This window comes from Pseudopipra pipra, chromosome 5 (assembly GCF_036250125.1).
Source record: "Pseudopipra pipra isolate bDixPip1 chromosome 5, bDixPip1.hap1, whole genome shotgun sequence".
NCBI classification, from domain to species: Eukaryota; Metazoa; Chordata; class Aves; order Passeriformes; family Pipridae; genus Pseudopipra; species Pseudopipra pipra.
Genome location: NC_087553.1, coordinates 35,088,289 through 35,108,337, shown reverse-complemented (window position 1 = coordinate 35,108,337; position 20,049 = coordinate 35,088,289). Strand labels below are relative to the sequence as shown.

At 34.4% G+C, this 20,049-nt stretch overlaps 1 protein-coding gene across 18 annotated transcripts in view; it reads right to left on the bottom strand.

Annotated features, from left to right (window-relative positions):
- The window catches only part of PPFIA2 (PTPRF interacting protein alpha 2), a 321,066-nt gene that overhangs the window by 207,411 nt on the left and 93,606 nt on the right, over positions 1-20,049 (bottom strand). For 2 of the 18 annotated variants that reach the window (XM_064655559.1, XM_064655561.1), the window contains exon 1: positions 5,937-6,321. The exons of 14 other annotated variants lie outside the window; for them this stretch is intronic. In XM_064655559.1, the coding sequence (XP_064511629.1) occupies positions 5,937-6,017 (81 nt within the window). In that variant the 5' untranslated portion in view covers positions 6,018-6,321. Of the gene's footprint in view, positions 1-5,936; positions 6,350-20,049 lie in introns of those variants that run through there. 2 more of the 18 variants (XM_064655563.1, XM_064655564.1) reach the window with 2 other exon arrangements.

Below are 20,049 nucleotides of genomic sequence, written 5' to 3'. Positions count from 1 at the left end.
TATGTGGTGGGGCAGCCCGGCAGCCCAGTTCCAGCTAAAACTCAGAAGCCAGCCAGAAAACAAGTAGTTTTTCAGAGATACTCCATGTGACGTGGGTGTCGACTGTGGTTAGGACATTGTCTTTCATGAGCTCTGATGGCCACAAATCACAATTCTCTGGCACAACAGAATTATGCAAAAAACCCTCCAACCCTTGTGCAGATAAAATTATTTCTCTAGATACCTAAGGCACATTAAATAATTCACAGTAACACTTTTAGTGTATAAAACAGGCAATAAAAATATATATCACAGAATAATAATAGCAAATAATAATAAATAACACTCACTTGCAATGTAAGACCAACCTTTGTTGCCATTTGTCATTTATTCCTAAGTAAAAGGGCCTGTAAGCATATTTTTCACACTACTCAAAATTCCTAAATTCCAAAATTATATAAAACGCACTTACACAGCTATAAATATTCCCAAGGTAACTGCAATGAAAATCACTTTATTATTATCTCCTCCCTTTGACGCTGCCCAGATTTTTTAAACATTTTTTTTTGTTACATGCTAAAGCACTTGTCCAGCATTACTATTTTCTATCACAGTTAAATGTCAGAAGTCTTTAAAAATTAGCTCACTAACAGCCTTTCTGCCATCATATTTATATTCACTAACACATCTTTCAAAGCTTCTGAAGACAACTCACATGATCTGCACCAAAACGTGTTGCACACAAACCCAGTTATTCAGTGGACTCCTGTTATAGCTGGCTTTTGAGTGATGTTTACCATCATTACTGATACAAGTTACCAACTGGTTATGGACTTGCAGTCACAAAGAACATGCCTCTAGTACTTTTACATGATGTTTGTGCAAAAAATGTACTGTGCCAGTGTGATAAGTAAGAAGAGAAAAATCTTTATTTAGGTAAAACTAAGGGAGAAATTCCACTCCTGGCAGAGGGTTGCTGAAAGGAGCTGCCTACATGCTCAGCCAGTCGAAGGGTTCAAGGTAAGATCAGATTCCACAATTCTTCCATGGACCAGGTGACACAGCTCTGAAAGTATAGACAAATTTTTGACTATTCTGCATGTTATATATGGCATATTTCTACATGTGCAATTAAGTCTGCATAGAGTAGGAACAGTCATCGAATTTTACAAGAATTTTGTGGTGATATGAGTGATCACATCAGATACAAGGTGACTAATAATCCATCTCCATCACAAGAAATATATTTTTTCATAGCAGTGGATATTTCCGCAAAGAAATTTAAAAGCTCTTTTCTTTGATCTGAAATTATATTGCACTGAAATATGTGAAGCAACAAAATAGTTGAAAAGTTATGGCCTACTAAACAAGAGTAGCATGGCACACCTGCCCAAAGTATAATCTAAGGATAAATGTATGCTAATAAGTACAATTATAAATTCTAGCGAGATACTTTCTCTCATAGGAAAAGCTTTTTGTTTCATTTTCATATAAGATACATGAAAGAAAATAAGATTAATGAAACAGACAGTATAAAACAAGTTCTGGGTAGATATACAGATGAATTAAACTATTAATATAGAAATTAATAGGAAAATGAATGAGTGCATCTACCATTTCTTATAGAATATGAGATTTTTCCCACACAGCTCAAAACACACTGTGTAACAGAAAGCAACATTTTTGCTTGCATTCTGTTAACTCACTATTACTGGCATGTAACATTTAGTTGCTAAGAAATAAAAACCAGTAGGAATCAGTATCATGGTGATAGATATGTTTTATGTATAGAAATATTTCCCAGTTTCCCAGTAACCCCGTTTCAAACCTTTGATCAGCAATGCACTTTTACAGTACTTCATAGTATATTTATAATTTTATGTCATATGAATATTTTAGGATTTCTCTGCAGGTTTTGTAAGAAAGCAATTTTATTTCTTCAGAGGCCTTCTGATCATTAGATAACTTTAAAAAATTACTTTAACCTTCTTGGGTTTCAGGAAAGACCAGCCCTTACTTCGCTACTTGTTATCAAAAAAGGAGTACACTCTAGTTGTCCTAAGAGTACATTTATAAATGACAAATCTCATCTGACTATAAAATGGGCTAGTAGTGCTCCCAAGCCTTTGAAAGTTTGTGTTTAACATTTATGGAAACTGTTACTACATACTGCTGATGCCAAAGATAAAGATCCAGCCAGATCCATGAGACCTTGTGTAGAGGCAATTCAAGCATGTTTTCCTCTCTCTACTGCACGTGCCTGGCTCCTGTGTTCCTGGCTCCTATTGGCAACTCCTTTTAGTCCTCATTTGGGTCTGTGCTTAGATCTGTACTTAGCTTAATAACTGAAAGTTATAAGAGCTAAAAATACTGTTCATAGAAGTATTTCAGGTTTTTTTCTTTTGCAAAGATGCTGAAAGAGAGGAAAAAAAGGCTTTTTCAGTTCAAATTCTGTTGAAATAAAGATCATGTACAATGTGACAATATTTTGAATGTTCCTTTGGGCAAGTTAGTGTTCCCATGTATTACTGTAGACAACCAATTTAAGAAAACAAGAAATATTTACTGGATATGATAAACACCAACACAAACCTAAGCTGCTTTTAAGTGACCAAAGCGGCATTAGACAACTTTCAAAAACAAAATCCAAAATTTCAAAATTAAGTTCCTTTGTGCTATGCTGTCATTAAAAAGAGAACAACCCTCAAGGTCCCAATAAAAACAGCCCAAATAAAAATATTTTTCAGTGAATTAATATTTCCCATTTCATAACCAATGATCTAGTTAAAAATATCTCCTTTCTAATCCAACCTTTTCTACCTGTATCATTATTTTATGCACATAAACATAAAGCTAAATAGATGACCCAGCAGAGAACAAAGAATGTTACTACTTGGATTTTGCTGTTTACAATGTTCATGACAGGTACATGCTCACTGTGGGACTGCTGGCAAACCTCAAGTAGCTAAAATACTATATTTTTATCAATCTTGAATGCAAAAATAAAGAAAATCGCTGCTTTATGTTATATAGCTGCAGAAGTCTGTCAAGGTTGGCACAAGTGAATTGAGATGAAACAAGGAGATACTGAAATACAAAGCACTAAACTTTGGTATTGCCATGCTTATTATAAAATTAAACCTTGTTCATTATAACTCCTTCCTTTCATACAATACATAACTTCTTTATATGAGCTCTTCTCCTATAGTTTTCTATTTTAATAACTTTAATCAAGCATAGTGTAGGGGTCAAAGATTAAGCTTCTTTGAATTACAGCAGATCATTCAGGAAACATACTGAACTAAATCATGCTTTTAACATTTGCAGAATTTCAGGACAAATTTCCTAAGCAGAACAAAGGTACTAGGAATATCATAGCTTCTATATTGTTTCAGATATTGATTTAATTAGAGGCAGACATTGGAGCACCAAAAATCTTCAGATGGTTAGTCTGTCAAACACTAACTATGATTATCCTCCACCCAAGCACTCCGATAGATGCACCCCCCTGTATGGCCAATCTGATTCCTTGGCCATTAGAGTCCAACTTGGTCTTATTTCCTGAGAACATCAGTGACACCCTGATAATAAAGTTACAACTTGCACACATGCCTTGTGTTTCTTTCAGTACTATTTCTGTTGTTGAAAGAACTAACATGTGTTATTGGATCAATGCACAATTAATTCATAAAATGTTTAATCATTACATCAATGTACAGTTAATTCAGTAGCTTAATCACACATCACCCACCATCAGTCAGCGTTCAGGACCTCATCTCAAAAATTTTGTATTTCTTCAGTTTTGAACATGCTAAAAATTGTTTTTACAACGATTATTTTCACACATTTAGGTTAAATACCATTGTACATATTTCAGATTAAGAACCATTATGCTGTTCCATAACTTTGCAAGCTATTTAAACAAAAGAGATTCTCCATCTCCAACAGATTCAACATAACATATAGAAATAATAATATGGGTAGGAAAGAAAAAAGGTGAAAATACTTTAAAACAGATCAAAATAATTAACAAGAGTTGTATGAAGTCCTTCTCAGCAATTATTAAATTTGCAAGCAAAAATTGAAGTAACTCAAGAGGGAAAGAGAAACTACCACAAACATGGTGGTCAAAACCTAGGAAGCAAAGAATGACAAAGCCAAGGCAAGAACTGGAAAGTTGCTTCACATCTCTTTATATTGCACATATGTGAATAAATAAATAGAAAAAATAATTGAAAAAGGGCATCAGACGACAATTCAGAGATTTTTTTTAGCGCTGATAACACCAAGCTGTTCTAGAACACAAACTCAGACTGTCTGGAATTAGCAGCTTTACATTCCAAGGTCATTTAAATCTACGTTGTTCATTAAAGTATCCAGAATGAAACTGGAAATTGAGTTCTGCTTTCCTTTTTATTTAGTGGCCCCTCAGCTCAAAAATCAGCAGAAGAAATGATTTTTAAAAGAGAATTTTGTGTATGTAGGACAATGTCTACTGTAATCACAGAGATTGCTAGTAGCAACAATACATACTGTAAAAAATACTCTTAGTACTTATTTTCATAAGTTATCACAGAATAAAATATTCAAATTGGTATCACAACCAAGCATCCTAATTTTTGTGACTTTTTCAACTGGATACACTCAGAAAAAATACCTGACATCAGGAACTGTGTTTAAGAGCATAGCCACAGGATGCTGTACAGAATATTTAGATTTAGTGTGTGAAAAAAGTAGTCATGCTGTAGAGGAACAGGCCTAGGGCAATCATGCCTCTGAATCACTGCCAGGATCAGCAGATCGTCACTGTTGGGAGGATGCTACTCTTTCTGTACAGCCCTCAACTGTCATTTGACATCACTGTGAGAAGGGCAAGACAGTATAATTAAAAACAATGGATCTAAATGAAGACAGGAATGAAATGCAGTTACTGGCCCTAAGGAATGGGGTACCTGGATTTTGTGAAATAAGTTTGCCATGCATTTTATGATCAACTTTTAATTGCTTCAGATTCCTTGCTCTAGTAGTATACACAGGGTTTATTACATATTAAAGACATCACTCTAAAATAGCATAAAGTAATGAAAAAGACAAAACTGTAAAACAATCAGGAACAGGAAGGTTATTTAAATCCTAACTGTATCAGAGGCTGAGCTGAAAAGGCTGTTGCCACTTTAAGTAGTGGAGTGTTTGAATTGCCCTGCAGGGCCGAAGTGCTGTAAGGACCATCTGGGGCAGGGGTGTGTGTGAGGGTTTTTTTATTATTGTTAAATCCTAATGTAGGATTACACAGTTTTTCAGAGCCAAGGCACTGAAGACTGCTTATAATCAAGTGCTACTGAAAGATGTTTGTAATTAGACTGGTTTGCAATTTACAGAACATATAATACATTCTTACCTTTAGCTAAGTGCACAAGCTTATTTCCCTGAATGAGGCAAAACTTGGCTTAAAACTGAGAACCTTAATAATCCTAACAATAGACTGCTGTTCTATCAATTGCACGTGTATAATTAGTATTCACATGAATCAAATTAAGCATCAGCCAGCATGAAACTACATTCAGGGTTAGTATTAAAAATCCATACAGGTACAACATACAAAGTTTTTAAAATTGTATAATATGAGTTTGGAATTTCTGATAATGCCAACAGAATGCTTATCTGAACTAAACAAAAAGATGGTGTGGGTCCAGGTGAGGAACTATAAATCTAATGAATTATAAGATGACAATCAATAGCAACATCATTATGAATGTAATTTGGTGTTAGTGTAGGAGCACTTACATGCTGATTTTTTTTTAAAGCAGCAAACTCACTGTGATGATATTGATTTCTTACATATTTTTTCCTACCTATACAAAATTAATGAACACATAAGCTTCTTAACATATTAGCTACTCTTACTCAAAGTTTACCTGTCATTTAAAATCCTTTCAGTTTTATTAAAGTTCACTTACCTGAAAAGTATAAAACCGAGTCCCATTAGGAGGATGCACTTTAGGAGAGGCAGAGACAGTGTTCATATCCGAGAATATCATTTCTGGTCACACACAGTACAATCCACAGAGAGCTACAGATGCAGAGTAGAGTGCTAAGCTCGGAGACAGATCCTTTTATACATTTAGGAAGGCAATTGGACAGAATTCAGTCTACCCCATCCATTCAGTTGTACAGCCACAGCGCTTTGAATTCCTCACTCCTACATCTGCGAGCTAAACTGTGAGGTCATTGCTCCCTGACCTCTAGCTCAGCTAGCTTGTTATAATATGCACAATGAATAAAAATTAGAAATACCAAAGAAAAGAGAGCTAGAACCTACAGTATATGGAGCTTGTGCAGAATCTGGCAATGCTTTGGACCTGCCCATCTGTTCTCAGTGATAATCACCTCCCTCCACCACAGCCTTGCAAAGTGATTATGCTAAGCATCCCAGTTAACCAATAACATACAGTTTCATTTTGAGCAAGCATGCACAGTGTAAAACAGAGGACCTCTTCTGACTAACCTGAAGCATGCCTTGTGTTCAGTTTATAGCTGCATTTGTTAGCAATGATAATTTTATCATTTCAGTTTCTGACAGTTAAGTTAACACATACAAACTTTCTTTAAATAACACAAAGGTGTCTTTTTTTTTTTGTTTTGACTGTCTGGAAAAAAAAAAGAACTGTGTATTACTCTCTAAATTAGCAATTTTTATATTTTTTATTTTTTTGGTGCTACAACTGAATACAAATAGGGAGAAATAAATATTTGTGAGGCTGTTTACAGAGCTATACTCAGTTTAAATATAATACACATTATAAGTTTCTCTTTTCTTATTCTTTTTCGATTCTTTTTTTCTCATCTTCAGTCTGAATCCCCCTTTAGGAAAGGTTTACCTAACATTACTAAGTATAATGTTGGAATTTTATTCTGACACTTACTGCGCCTAACAAAGTTACAGACCTACACCTTAATTCATTAGTTACACATGTTTTTAAAATTATTTTTTTAAGGCTGATAATATTTGTGAACACCTGCATTGAACATCCAAAATGAATTCATTGCATCTTTTCTTCACACACAGATCATTTGAACTACACAAAGACACTAAGGAACATAATATTACAAGAACTTGAACAAGTGTTCCATTTACAAAAATTGAAAACTAGGGTTTCAGTAAAGGGTAAAATTGTAAAGTGGTTGCAAAACTAACTCTACATGTTCCGTGAAGCACTTTGTATTTTGTTCATAATTTTTAAAAGACAGACAGAGAAACTACTTAATAAATGGTACTTTCAAAAGGAAACTTGTCAAAATTCTAAAAGCCTAGTGAGTTTCCAGGCTGCCTCTGTTTTTCATTCTGTTTTATCTTAATGCTTTTAGCAACCGAAGATAATACAGCTTCTAAAGTAAAATTACTATGAAAGGAGTTGGGAAAGATGCAGAGATGTCTGTCTGTTTAAATGTGTATGTCAGAGTGGTGCATACTACAATAATCATATTTTGTAAGCCAAAGAGAAAAAATCCTCTTAGGCCTAGTCATATCTAACAATTTCTTATAATTACCATGATATGACTTGTATAAAATTTACAGAATCAAAGCAAAACTACCACCTGGAACATTTTCTTAAGACTGAGATTTCATATTACAGCTTATTGTCCCCTCTTTTGAGTTCTTTTCCAGAAAATCTAGATGCTTGTATTCACAAAGAAGCCCCTCAACTGGTCAAATGAAAGGTACTGGTTTGTTGATAATCTGAGACTAGAACCTTTTACTACGAGCTGTTACTTTTTTCTTTACAGTGCCTACCAAACACATGCTATTTCTCCAAAGTGCAACAAATACAGTTTCTTTCATGGACAATTAAGATGGTTTGCCCTGAAAGATTACAGAAATTTACCTTGGAGTTTCCTCACCAAATGCATAATTTGAAGAATTCATGTGCAAAATCCCACATAAATTCCTTCAATAGACAAGCACTTTCACTGCTAAATAACTGTACCTGTACCTATTAGCTTGAACTTCTCTTGCTTCAACTTTCATAACTTTTAATCCTTATTTCTATGGGGGATATAGGAACCTCAGTTCATCTTCCTATACTGCCATGTGCTAAGCCTTAAACCAGTTTGTTCATAGTTTAACCTAACTGCTCTAGTCACAGTCTCAATAATGCCTTTCACGATCACAACACTATTGCTGTATATAGACTTGTTAGTTCCTTACTTGTTCCTCTAGGATGATACATTTTCTTTTAGCTGCAGCCTTCCACTGGGAACTCTTCTGGAATCACTGTTCTCCAAGACTTAGCTGCCCATTATTTGAAAAATGCTTTTTAAAATACTGCTTCTCATCTTTTATCTGTTTTGGCTTTCCTGCCTAGAGTAGAGGAATTTGCACTTAAAAAAATGACTGCCAAGCCACCAGCAAAAAAACTAATCCCTCTCACCCCCAGCATTTAAGTTCCAATAAACACATCTCCCTAGCTATACAGTATAGATCTGCACAGAAGGCATGGCATTGTTTGTAACTGTTGTTCTATCTCTCCACTAACTTTTACCTTATGAAGAAATGCTCCCAGTAATGACTATAAGTTTTCTTTTACCTCACTGCAAAACAGACCACCACCATGTTCTTGCAGGATTCTCATGGAATCAGAATGTCATTGTGATGTAACACTCAAAACAGATTGAAAATGTTTGTTTAAGAAGTGATTTTCTGAAAACTGTGAAACTAGCCTCCTGTCAGAAATCAGTTAGAGTACAGGTAAATTCAGTAAAGCATGAACTGATGCATGGCAGAATGCATGTTCACAATTACAGAAAGAGTCACATTTCAGAAAAGCCAGCAGCCCCAAAGCTAGAATTCAGCAATCTCCTCGGAACAAGGAGCTGAAACCAGGTCTCCCATGTTTAATTGAATGCAACAACCACTAGGCAGGGTATCAAACAACACAAACTGAAAGCAGACAGAAAATGGAACAAAATAAAGGTAACTGAACAGACCCAACAGGAAAAACAGAGCAACAGGCCTAAAGACCATGACTACAGCTCAGTGGTAGAAGTGCTCACAGGGGTTGTGATCCCCATTCAAACAATAGCTCCCATGAATCTTCCAACAAATGATTTAGTTATTCTATGAAGTAAAAGAGTTGCAGTGGAGCAAAAAAAAAAAAAACTCCTACATGAAAAGAAAAAATTCTACATGTTTAAAAGTGCAGGATATGGCAATGCTCCTGCTTTTGTTTCTGTTACTTTCAAACATATGAGTTATCAAGCTCTGACTTGGTATCATACGCATTATGTTGACTTTACATTTTAATTAGACACCACTCTCCAAAATTTTCAGTGTGATAATTTATTTAATTTTTAAGTGGGTTTTCTTTATGTATAGCCTACAATTTTTTATAGTGGGCACAAAATCCATGATATATGTTGAGATATGTAGAGATATGTGTTTTAAAGAACTCAGTAAGTTACACAACAAAAAAGAAGGCATATGAAGTGTATATTTCAGACCATTATGTGAAGCATTTTGAAAGTTCAGGGACACTAATGCAAAAACTTGTATCTCTGACTGCAGAGACAGGATGCACTTTTTTAAAATGACCAGCACGCTTAGCTTTCTAATATGCTAGTGCTTGTGAGATATAGTTTCTCTTCAGAGTATGAAGTACCATAGAAAGCAGATGTTTTGAGTTAAGATTTAAATCACTAGCTCTTATTGAATTAGGTGAGTAATTATCCAGAAACATGGATTTATATCACATATTGTTCTCATTTCTGTCTCTATCAGGAAAAGCCATGTTAAAGAAACATGCCTTCCTCCAGGAGCAATGAGAGTGTGTGATTTTCAGAACATTAGAGAGCTTTCACATTAAACCTCTAGACCCTACCACTCACAGAAATCCTACTAAGCTTCCAAAATTGACAGCACTGTACTGGAATTGATGTTTCTTTATTATCTGCTGTTGTAGACATCAATATAGAGGGAGTATCATATGATACATTACTCATCTGGCTTGAAATATCCCAAATTTGCTTTAAACTGATAACTGTTAATGTTTATAGAGTTCTGGTTTCCAACTATTAATGGTTGAAAAAGATGATAAACCTTTACCACAGTTCAGACAAAAAATATTCAAATTGCGTAGAATATCTTCATAAAGTCACATATAAAATCTAATTGTTCTTCATACCCAAATTAATTTATAATTCCTTTTAGCTTATTTAATGAAGTTCTACACCAGAAGTATTTCATTTTCCATCCACAAAGCAACACAAAAACAAAATCTGACAAATTAATATACTTTAAAAAGTGTATAAAATTCATACATACCAAATTCCAGAAACTAACCATTCCCAGGTAGTTCCCAGAAAGCAAAGTGGGAGAATTAAGGAAAATTAATCATAGTACAAGGAAGTTTTTGCTCCCTTTCAGGCTTCCAGTACAAACAGAAAATCCTTTTAGAATTGAAAACTCATAAAACTAGACAAACTTATCTTATTGATTAGTAAAGCCTGTTTTTCATTCTGTCTCTGTAATTAGGACTCGATGATCAACATTTCCATCATTGTTCTTTGTTGCTTGTTATCTTGAATATGCAAATATCAACACTTGTAGAGGGAAGCATGTCTTAAAAGAACAAGTGCTGGTACCAAGGTATTATGCACTTATGAGCCCTATTTTAACCTTGAACATAAGGATTTGTGTAACTGTTGATGACAAGTAGACTGCAGAACAAAATATCTTCTGTCAGAAGTAAAAACTATACGTCAGCAATACTAAAGGATAAAACATGTCCAAACAGGTTTACTCTGAATGATGGCTTCCCTTTCAAGCATGAGAATTTTTAAAGTGCCCTTACTTTGTTGTATATACTGAGACATTTTATCCAGTATTGCAATACTTTGAAAAAAGACAGTCAACATCTACTAATAAACTTCAAACTTTCACAACTGCTTTTCTTTTAAATGGCAAATTTCAGAATTCATTTATCTAACACTAACTCTCTCTATGCTATAAAAGGTCAATAAAATCAAAATCAAAATCTCTGATTCAGTATTTGAGTTTATGAATATAGTTGCTAATTTAGATTATATTTTATACAACTTATCAAGTATGCAGTCCATAATCAACAATTATCCATTACAACCACAATGATACTAAGTCCAAAAGATACCATTTGTTTGCCTGTGCAGGAGCAAAATTTCCCTTTCATTTGTACATTTGGTTCACCATGGCTAGGAGTCCTGTGCAGCAGTGCTCTACAATATTCTGATCACCACAGGTGTGAGAAATTAATTCTCACACTCTCAAGACTGAATGATTAAATAGTTCTATACCTGACTCACTTGGTTCAACAAAGCTAGAATAGAATATCCATAGTACCATTCTTGAAAAAATTCAGCTCCTCAGCACTGGATCTGTGTTTCTTCTGTATAACCATTAGTAAATCAAGACTGTACACAGAAGATTGTTAGGTGATTCAAATGAACCTGATTTAAGTACTGGTTTTATCTATTTTTAAGTTATGTGTTGATGACAGTTACTGACTGAGTGAACTGAAAAAAGAAACTGTATGAAAACGCAACGCTTGTATATAGAGAAGTCTTCTGGACATTAGGCATAATGTGAGAATTGAAGGAGGAGAGAATGGCAAAGTTGAGAGAATATGTAATGAAACAAAACAACAAAAATTTGAGGGAAGATCTATTTCTGAAAGTTATATCTTAACTGATTTAAAAAGATACATACTTTTCTTTTTTCCATGATTCTTGTGTTTCAACTTCCAAAAGCACAGGTACTAAGCTATATTTAAAACACAACCTGTGTCCTCTGTCATTCACTTTTGATGCCAGGAAGGACTAAATTTCAGTTTTCTGACATAACTATGTATTTAATGAAAAAGTCTAGAGGGTCCTTGGATATTAAGACAATTTTTTATGTAGAATTGTAGCAGTGACTGTCCTTATGGACATTTTTAATAAAATTCCAGTCAAATCTTACATTAACTCTTCATGAATCAAGACCAAAACCTCCAAAATAATGTAATCACAAATGGTAGTAAAGAAATCGTGAAAACAATCAGCTTGTTTTTTTATATGCGTCATATCACTTAGGTATCACTTTTGTTATTTACATCCTTTAAGTTGATTATATTGTAATGTTATACACAGTATAACATTAAGTATAAGTATATAAGTTATATATATGTATATAACATTAAGTGTAAGTATCACTGCACTTTGCAAAATACAAGATGTTTCATACCAGCAAATGTAAAATCCAAATCATGTACATTACTGCAAAGGATCACAGTACATTAAGGATGAGAGAAATTATGAAAGAACATAAGAGATGATAATCATTGCCTATGTATCATCCTCAGCAGAGCAGCTTTTTCTTTTTAAGTGAACATCTTACATTATGTGCCTCATCACAAGGATAAAAATAGGATGAGAGCCTATGATGGAAAAACAAAAGAAGATACAGATTTGAGATAACGTGTTCAAAGACTACAACTTAGCACAGCTCACTATGAATAGATATCTTCCCTAACTGTCTATTCTCCCTTCAAAAAATGTTTTTTCTGCCTAATGATATTGTTTTATTAATTTTCATTCCACTCATTTATTTTATACTGCAATTGATCTGCAATTTTTATATACACTGAGATGTTTCCTGTTCAACAAGTATAAAAAGTATTCAAAGAGTAAATTACTAATGAAAATGAGTAACAGCATTTTGTCTAGAAAGAAAGCTCAGGCCAAAGTAATTGTCTTTGTCATTTATTTCTATTTCTGCTCCATCTGGAAAGTATTTTTTGTCTTAACGAGTGATACAGGTTGCTAAACTGATCCTTTGAGTACAAACTTAGAGAACTGAATTAAAAGCTAAAATTTATGACTGATTAGTTCCATACTTTACATTGGAAATGGAAATACTCACTTGAATAAGGATTGTAGAGATAAGTAGGCCTTCACAAAAGGAGGTCTGTTTTTTTTCTTTCTCAATTAAATTTTCACAATTTTTCCATAGTGTCAATGAATATATTTCTGAATGACCACAAACTGAAAAATTATGAATAATCAGAATAGACCCATTAAATTGCATAATCATGCCTTCTTTCACATTGTGCAAAATTTGAAATATTACTGATGTTCTAATAAAATTCCCAAAAAGTAGTTTTACCCTAGTATCTTTTCTGTCCTGAGGCTAACTAGAGCGACAATTGGAATGTGATCACAACCATTGGAATTGGAACCTGATAAAGGACTGTTGAAGAGAGCAATATTTACAATCATACTTCCAAAACCAGTAATTAATTTAGTTGTTTAAATAAAGATACCTTTCATCTAATTTTCAAGGATGCTCAGTCTTTGAATAGCTTCTCTTAAGTCACATCAACACTGCTGATACCATTTTGAGTCTCACTGTTGTACACACAAGAGGCCAAGCACTTGGAGTGACTGAGCAAGTTTGAAAATGTCATTCCTTTTGCTCCAACCCCATTCACAAAATGCAAAATTCCCGTTTATAGCTAGAAACAAGCAATCAGGCCTTCTAATGCTTTTTTTTTTAAGTAAACATATCACAAGTTAGTAATAACATACTAGCTTGAAAAGACTTCAAGACTTTGCTACAGTGCACATCTTCACTGTCATGCATACAGCCTTGTAAGTTGTCATGGTAGAAAGCAGGAACGGTCTCTTCTAAAAATGTATCCTATTTTTATGTGCTTGTCCTTAACCTCTTGATAACATTTTCCCTTTTTAAAGTGCAGTGACATTGTTTGTGTACTGATACTGTCTAAAATCATCTTTCCAATGGAGAAAAGATATGGGATTATAGAACAAAACAGTCAATACCATCCTGAGGGCAAGTGGCTGTTCCAGCTCTCAACCCAGCAGACTTTCATTTCCCCTTACAATCTATTATAAAAATATAGAATGATCCAGCAGCTGCATACCGTACCAATATATTCAGTAGAAGCAAACATTGCTTTTTTTCCTGGGAAGAAAATCATGATATACAAATACTCTTGAAATATAATTTTCCAGTGCTAGACAATGTGAATTCCAATAAAACTAAATATTTTTTATTTTCTATTTACTTCATAATTCAGACTTGAGTAATCATAGAACATGCTGTGATGATTAATGCTAATTTAATGTTGATTTTCAATATCACCCTATTTATCTTTCTGAAAGTTCTGAAAGAAAAGTTAAAGGGCAACAATATAAACTCACCATTTTTTCAATCTTTGGGCTGAATGGCTTCTAAACTTGCCAAATCCCAAAAGAGGACTTTCTAAGACTTAATCTTCACAATAGCCACCTTTATTCTTAACAAAACATGTTTTGGAAAAAAAAAAGAAAAGTGGGACAGGATATTAAGTAAGTAAGGTTATATTTCCAGGACCTAGGAAAAATAAAAGTATTTTTTATTCCCTTTCTGAATTCAGTCAGGATGACTTCAATATTCATCGTGCAAATGACTAAGCAGCATTATTCATGATTTATCTTGCCATGCGTCTAAAAAATGCCATAAACTTATAAGTAGTGTAATAAATATTTTGTTCTTAACATTCTTACAGCTTAATCTATATCTGTATCTAAAAAACTGAGATGAAGATGGATCAATAATTAACAAATGTGTGTGCCTATATTAAATGAAGAAAGAACTGTTATTAAAGATCACAGTCTAAAAACCTACAGTTGATCAGGAAAAATAGCTACTTGACAAAAGCATCAAAATGTAGTGAAACCTAAATTAAACATTGTGATACTGACAGAGTAATGCTCTCATCTTTAAACAAAACCTTGCCCCTTCAACATGGTAGCAGATGACTACTGCCTGGTTCTGCACTCACAGCTCATTTTGAGTAAGGCTGAAAGCTTAGTGGTAAGACTATAAAGATGCTAGATCAAAAGAACATCTCTCATGGACAGGGAGTCTCAGGTGGAATAATGGCAGATGGAAAGCTGAGAATTATTTGTCTGCTACTGAGCAAGGACGCATTGAAAGCTCTTTGCCAAGGAAAGGCAGCTTTTCCATTTCTTTCTTTCATGAAGGCAAGAGCACAAATGAACACTGGCCTCTTCTGGTGGGCTTTATTTGCAGTGTGAGTGTCAGTGTCTCTTGTGTGCTACCACAGGTTCCCTTGACAGTCAGTAAAGACAGGCATTTTCAAGGGGCACTGCTTCTGACCTATTTTGGATGTCTATTTTAGCTTGAGATGAATCACACCACAGAGGTGGGAGGCAGAAAAGACAGAAATGCCTACGCTCTAGATATCTGGAGTTAGGTGCAGTGAATTCTACTCTGGGAGCTTGAAATGAATGTTAAACAACTTATCAAAATATGACAAGATATTACAATCAAAACTAAAAAACCCACCACTGATTAAATACACCTGAAGGAAAATTACTATAAGAAATAATTATTTCTATAACTACGTGAAATAAAACCAAATCCACACAAACCTGAAACCTGCTTTTCCTACTTTCATAAAAAAATTATGTGAAAAGCAACATCCACAGTAACAAATTCACAGTCACATCCAGATTAAGTCTGCTATTATAATAACATGCAATATTAACATCCCAGACTGAGATGCAGAACATTATGGAGCATGGGAAAATTAACTGCAAAATGATTCATTTTTTATGAAAGTACGTTGTTGACACAAACAAATCACATCTACAAGGTTAAATAACATAGCAACCTCAGGCCAGGCAGTTCCTAATTCATAGTACTACATCTGTGCTTATTTTATGTTCACTGCAGCATGAACACATTTCTTATGTACATTAAATAAATGATAGACATTTATTGCAATTCAAAGCTCATAATTTCGTTTAGAGTTTCATATAATTTCACATATTACATTTCAAATAATTTCATATAACAGCTTTAAATTTTGATCAGCGTCAAGGAGTGGCAATGTTAATCAGTATGTTCTTAAAGTGGCACAGAAAATCCTTAAAAAACAGCAGATCACCGAACTTAAAATACATATAAAATATATGCACCTGTGGAAAATGGAATAGTAAAATCACAGTATTTGTCCTGGAGAAAATTTTCCTAACTGTAGTGTATTAAGATTTTTTTTTTAATGGCACAAGCCAACTATAGATTTAACCTGCATTATCCATATACAAGTTTAGTCCTCTCCTGAGTCTGATGTAGTATGTATTCTCAGCAACACCTTATGGGAAAGATACCTACAGAAAATTATACACAGAATATAATATGTTTGACTTCATCAACTTTTTTTTTCTTCACCCACTGGCCTCACTTCTGTTAAGAAAATACATAGATACATTTGGTGTAGCTCCTCTATAGAAGTGACATTTTACATAAATACATTGTGGTTTATTTCATCTTTAGCTAAACTATGCTAATTCTGACAGCCTCTCTTCACTTAAAAATTCCTTCTTACCCCTAATAATTTTCACTATCTGTCTCTACATCTCCAGATAGTAGCTTACCATGACAGAATAGATCTTGCTCCTTCTCTCCACAACCAGATGGAAATCAAAAGGAAACATTTAATCTTACTCCTACTCCTGTCCATTTACCAAGACTCCAAACCTTCTAGATGGTGCATGGAAAATAGCACTGAAATTGCAGTTGACTGTGGATTGCTAAGATTGAACAACAGTACACCTTAGAATAGACAGGTGATGTGTGAAGCAATTTAGACCAGCACAATAAAATTCTAACCCAAAGTTTTCAGACACTGTCCAAGAAAGGTATTTCATTAAATGGCAGAACAGTTTTCTATACTTACAGTCTGTTTAACTGAAAATATTAAAATGACCATGGACGTGGTTTGACAGACAAGCAAGATATAACAGTTGGGAAAATAAATCACAGATGAGTCAACAATTTAAATAAAACTTGTGATTTTATTTTTAAAAAATTGCTAATGACTCATTCACGATTATCTCTCCATAATTTTCCATTACATACACTCTGCTACATAATATCTGAACAGATGAACTTGGCTTATTTGCAAGGTACCCAAGATATTTTATTGCTTCATATGTCTTTGAATCGTTCACATATTAAATTAACCAGTGAATTCTTACTTTGCTTTACAAGAATCTTCAAAAATTCTTCCTACAATTTTATTTTTGCAATTAATGTATCTAGATGTTATAATGGTAAAAAGTTATTAGAGAACAAAATGTTCATTCTGGAACACTGAATGCTATAATTAAATTAAAAAGGACATATTTGATCAAGTTCCATGGTTAAAAAACATCCTTTCTCACGAGGGTTAAAAATAAGCTTTTACTGTTGTCTACAACTTAAACCACAGATAAATCACTCGTCTGGATACCTTTTCAAAGACTCTTTTTCAGTTCAGTTGTGTCTTGTTTCAGTTTTTTTTTAAACAAAGATCATCTTCCCAAGCAATCCCATCCCAAACATTACTGTGTTTCACTGTTACTGCCCATTTCCAGAGCTGCTATTTCCAGAGCAAGAAAGAGGTAGGCATAACATGTCAAAGCTAAAACAGAAGAGGTAGCAGAGTTGGCATGGAGGTTGTGACATCATTAGAGGGAAATGGAAAGCTGTATTTATAGGAGTAAACTAAACATGCTTGGCCAACTGGCACAGAAGAGTACACAAATATGCTAGTCAACACTGAAGTGTCCAAAGAGCCTGCAATAGTCCTATTCCCACACCATAATTAGTAATTGCCTGGAAAAAGTATAAATTAGTGTGAATGAAAAGTTTGCCAGGATCTGGGCCAACAGATTACTACTACAGATGATTGTGTTTGACCATCCCAGAATATTTCCCAGCACTGTTTGATTTACTTGCATATAAACATGCTAAGCCTTTCCAGAAGGTTTGAAGTTATGGCACATAGTAAAAGATTATGTGCATTTCCAGTCTTGCTGTTGAAAATCATTTGGTGTTTAGGGTAATTAAAGATAGGATATGAATGATCAATATTAACCAATTATTTCTAAAACTTCAATCAAATAAACCATACTGGATGCAGTGTAGTAGTTAAATTTTTGCCTAAAGAGTGCAACATTGGAACTGAGGAGAAATTCAGACCGGTACCATATAGATAATGGATACTTTTCATTAATTTCACTTAGTTATCCCTAGCTCTTGATGTGTTCTGCCTGTATTGTCTACAGAAGATTGCTGATTCCTGGCAGGTGTGCTGCCGTCTTCAGGGCTCTTTAACACAAAAGTCATCTAAAACAAGCTTGGAACAAATTATATTATCTAGATGTATTGCAATAGTACCTCCTGAACATAGAGTGCACTCAGTCTGAAATAAGGCCTGAGAGAATTGGGAGATGTCAGTTTTGAAAACATTACCATTTTTTATATGCTTATCCATGCAGAATATTTGGAAGACTCTTCACAGTTAATAATGAAACAGAATGTGAAAGGTGACTCAAGATTCAGGCATGGGTTTACCACAAGCAACAAACAAGGAGAAACACACACAGAGTTGTCAAATAAAGGACAAAGCACATAATGTTTATAGCATAAATCTAACAGAAATATGAAAGAACGCAAAGAGACAAAACTCATCAGACAGGCAGAACAAAAATCCAAACCAAATCAATATAATGCAAGTTATATGGGAGCCGTCAAGAGCATAAAAGATATCTTGTATTTCAAGCAAATACTTAGAAACTAATATATCCTGTTATTCTTCAAAACCAAGAATATAAAGCAGAAAAAGAGCAAAAATTAAAAAGATAATAGAAGATTTTTTTTCCCATTACAGGGAAAACCTTTTTGTAAAGAACCCACAAGAAAAGTCTAATGTAAAAAAAATACCTGCAAAATATTGAATAAGGTTTGCATGTGTCTTGTAATCAGATGTAAGAACTCAGGTAAATACAGATAATTATACAGAAGTAGAATTCATAGAATCACAGATTTATAAAATGGGTTGGGTTGGAAGAGAATTTGAAAGTCACCTAGTTGTAACCCCTCTGTCATGGGCAGAGATGACATCCACTCTACCAGGTTGCTCAGGGCCCCATCCAGCCTAACTTAGAATACCTCCAAGGGCTGGGGCGTCCACAACTTCTCTGGGCAACCTGTTCCAGTGTCTTAGTGCCCTCTGAGTAAAGGATTTCTTCTTAACATCTAATCTAAATCTCTCCTCTTGTAGTTTAAAAACATCCCTCCTTGACCTATCACTCTCTGCCCATGTAAAAAGTCTCTCTCTCTCTCTCTTTTCATAAGCCCCTTTTAGGTACTGGAAGGTGCTATAAGGTCTCCCCAGAGCCTTCTCTTCTCCAGGCTGAACAACCCCCTCTCTAAGCCTGTCTTAATAGAAGAGGTGCTCCATTCCTCTGATCATCTTTGTGGCCCTCCTCTGGACTTGCTCCAGCAAGTCTTGTCCTGAGGACCCCAGAGCTGGATGCAGTATTCCAAGTGGGCAGAGCAGGGGGGCAGAATCACCTCCCTCTATGCAGACCAGGATACAGATGGCTTTCTGGGCTGCAAGCACACACTGTTGGCCAAAGGAAGTTTATATCTTAAAAGTATCTTGAAAGTTTCAGGCCTCAAATAGGAGAACAGCAGTTCAGTTTTCAGTTCAGTTCATCTTGGAGAATGTTAAAATTTTGTAATGAAAATTACATGCAATTTATACAACAATGGGTGTAGTCCAGCCAAGAGGGATCACATCATAAGCAGATATTCCTAGAGAAGTGTAACTCTTAGCAATATTAAAAGAGGAGGATATAAAGCTGTTGAAACATGAGGAGGATATGCTAAAAATGAAAAAGGGGGAAGTAAAACTTGAAAAATATTCCATGACGGTTAAAATTTGTCAGTGAAAGACAACATTTGGATCGTATAATAGCCAAACCAAAGACCAATGTAGCAGATTTGCTGGGCTGCTGCTGGTGGTGTTTTGTTGTTTCTTTAAGGTATTGGGCTCAGTTTTAAAACACTTTACACTTCACTTTTAAGGAATGAGTTTTCTTGGAATAGAGGAGACAAATTACTAGATGTGAACAAACCATTTCACATATTTTCTCAAGATTAAGAAGGTAAAATATGTTCTTATTAAAGGCTTCCTTTGA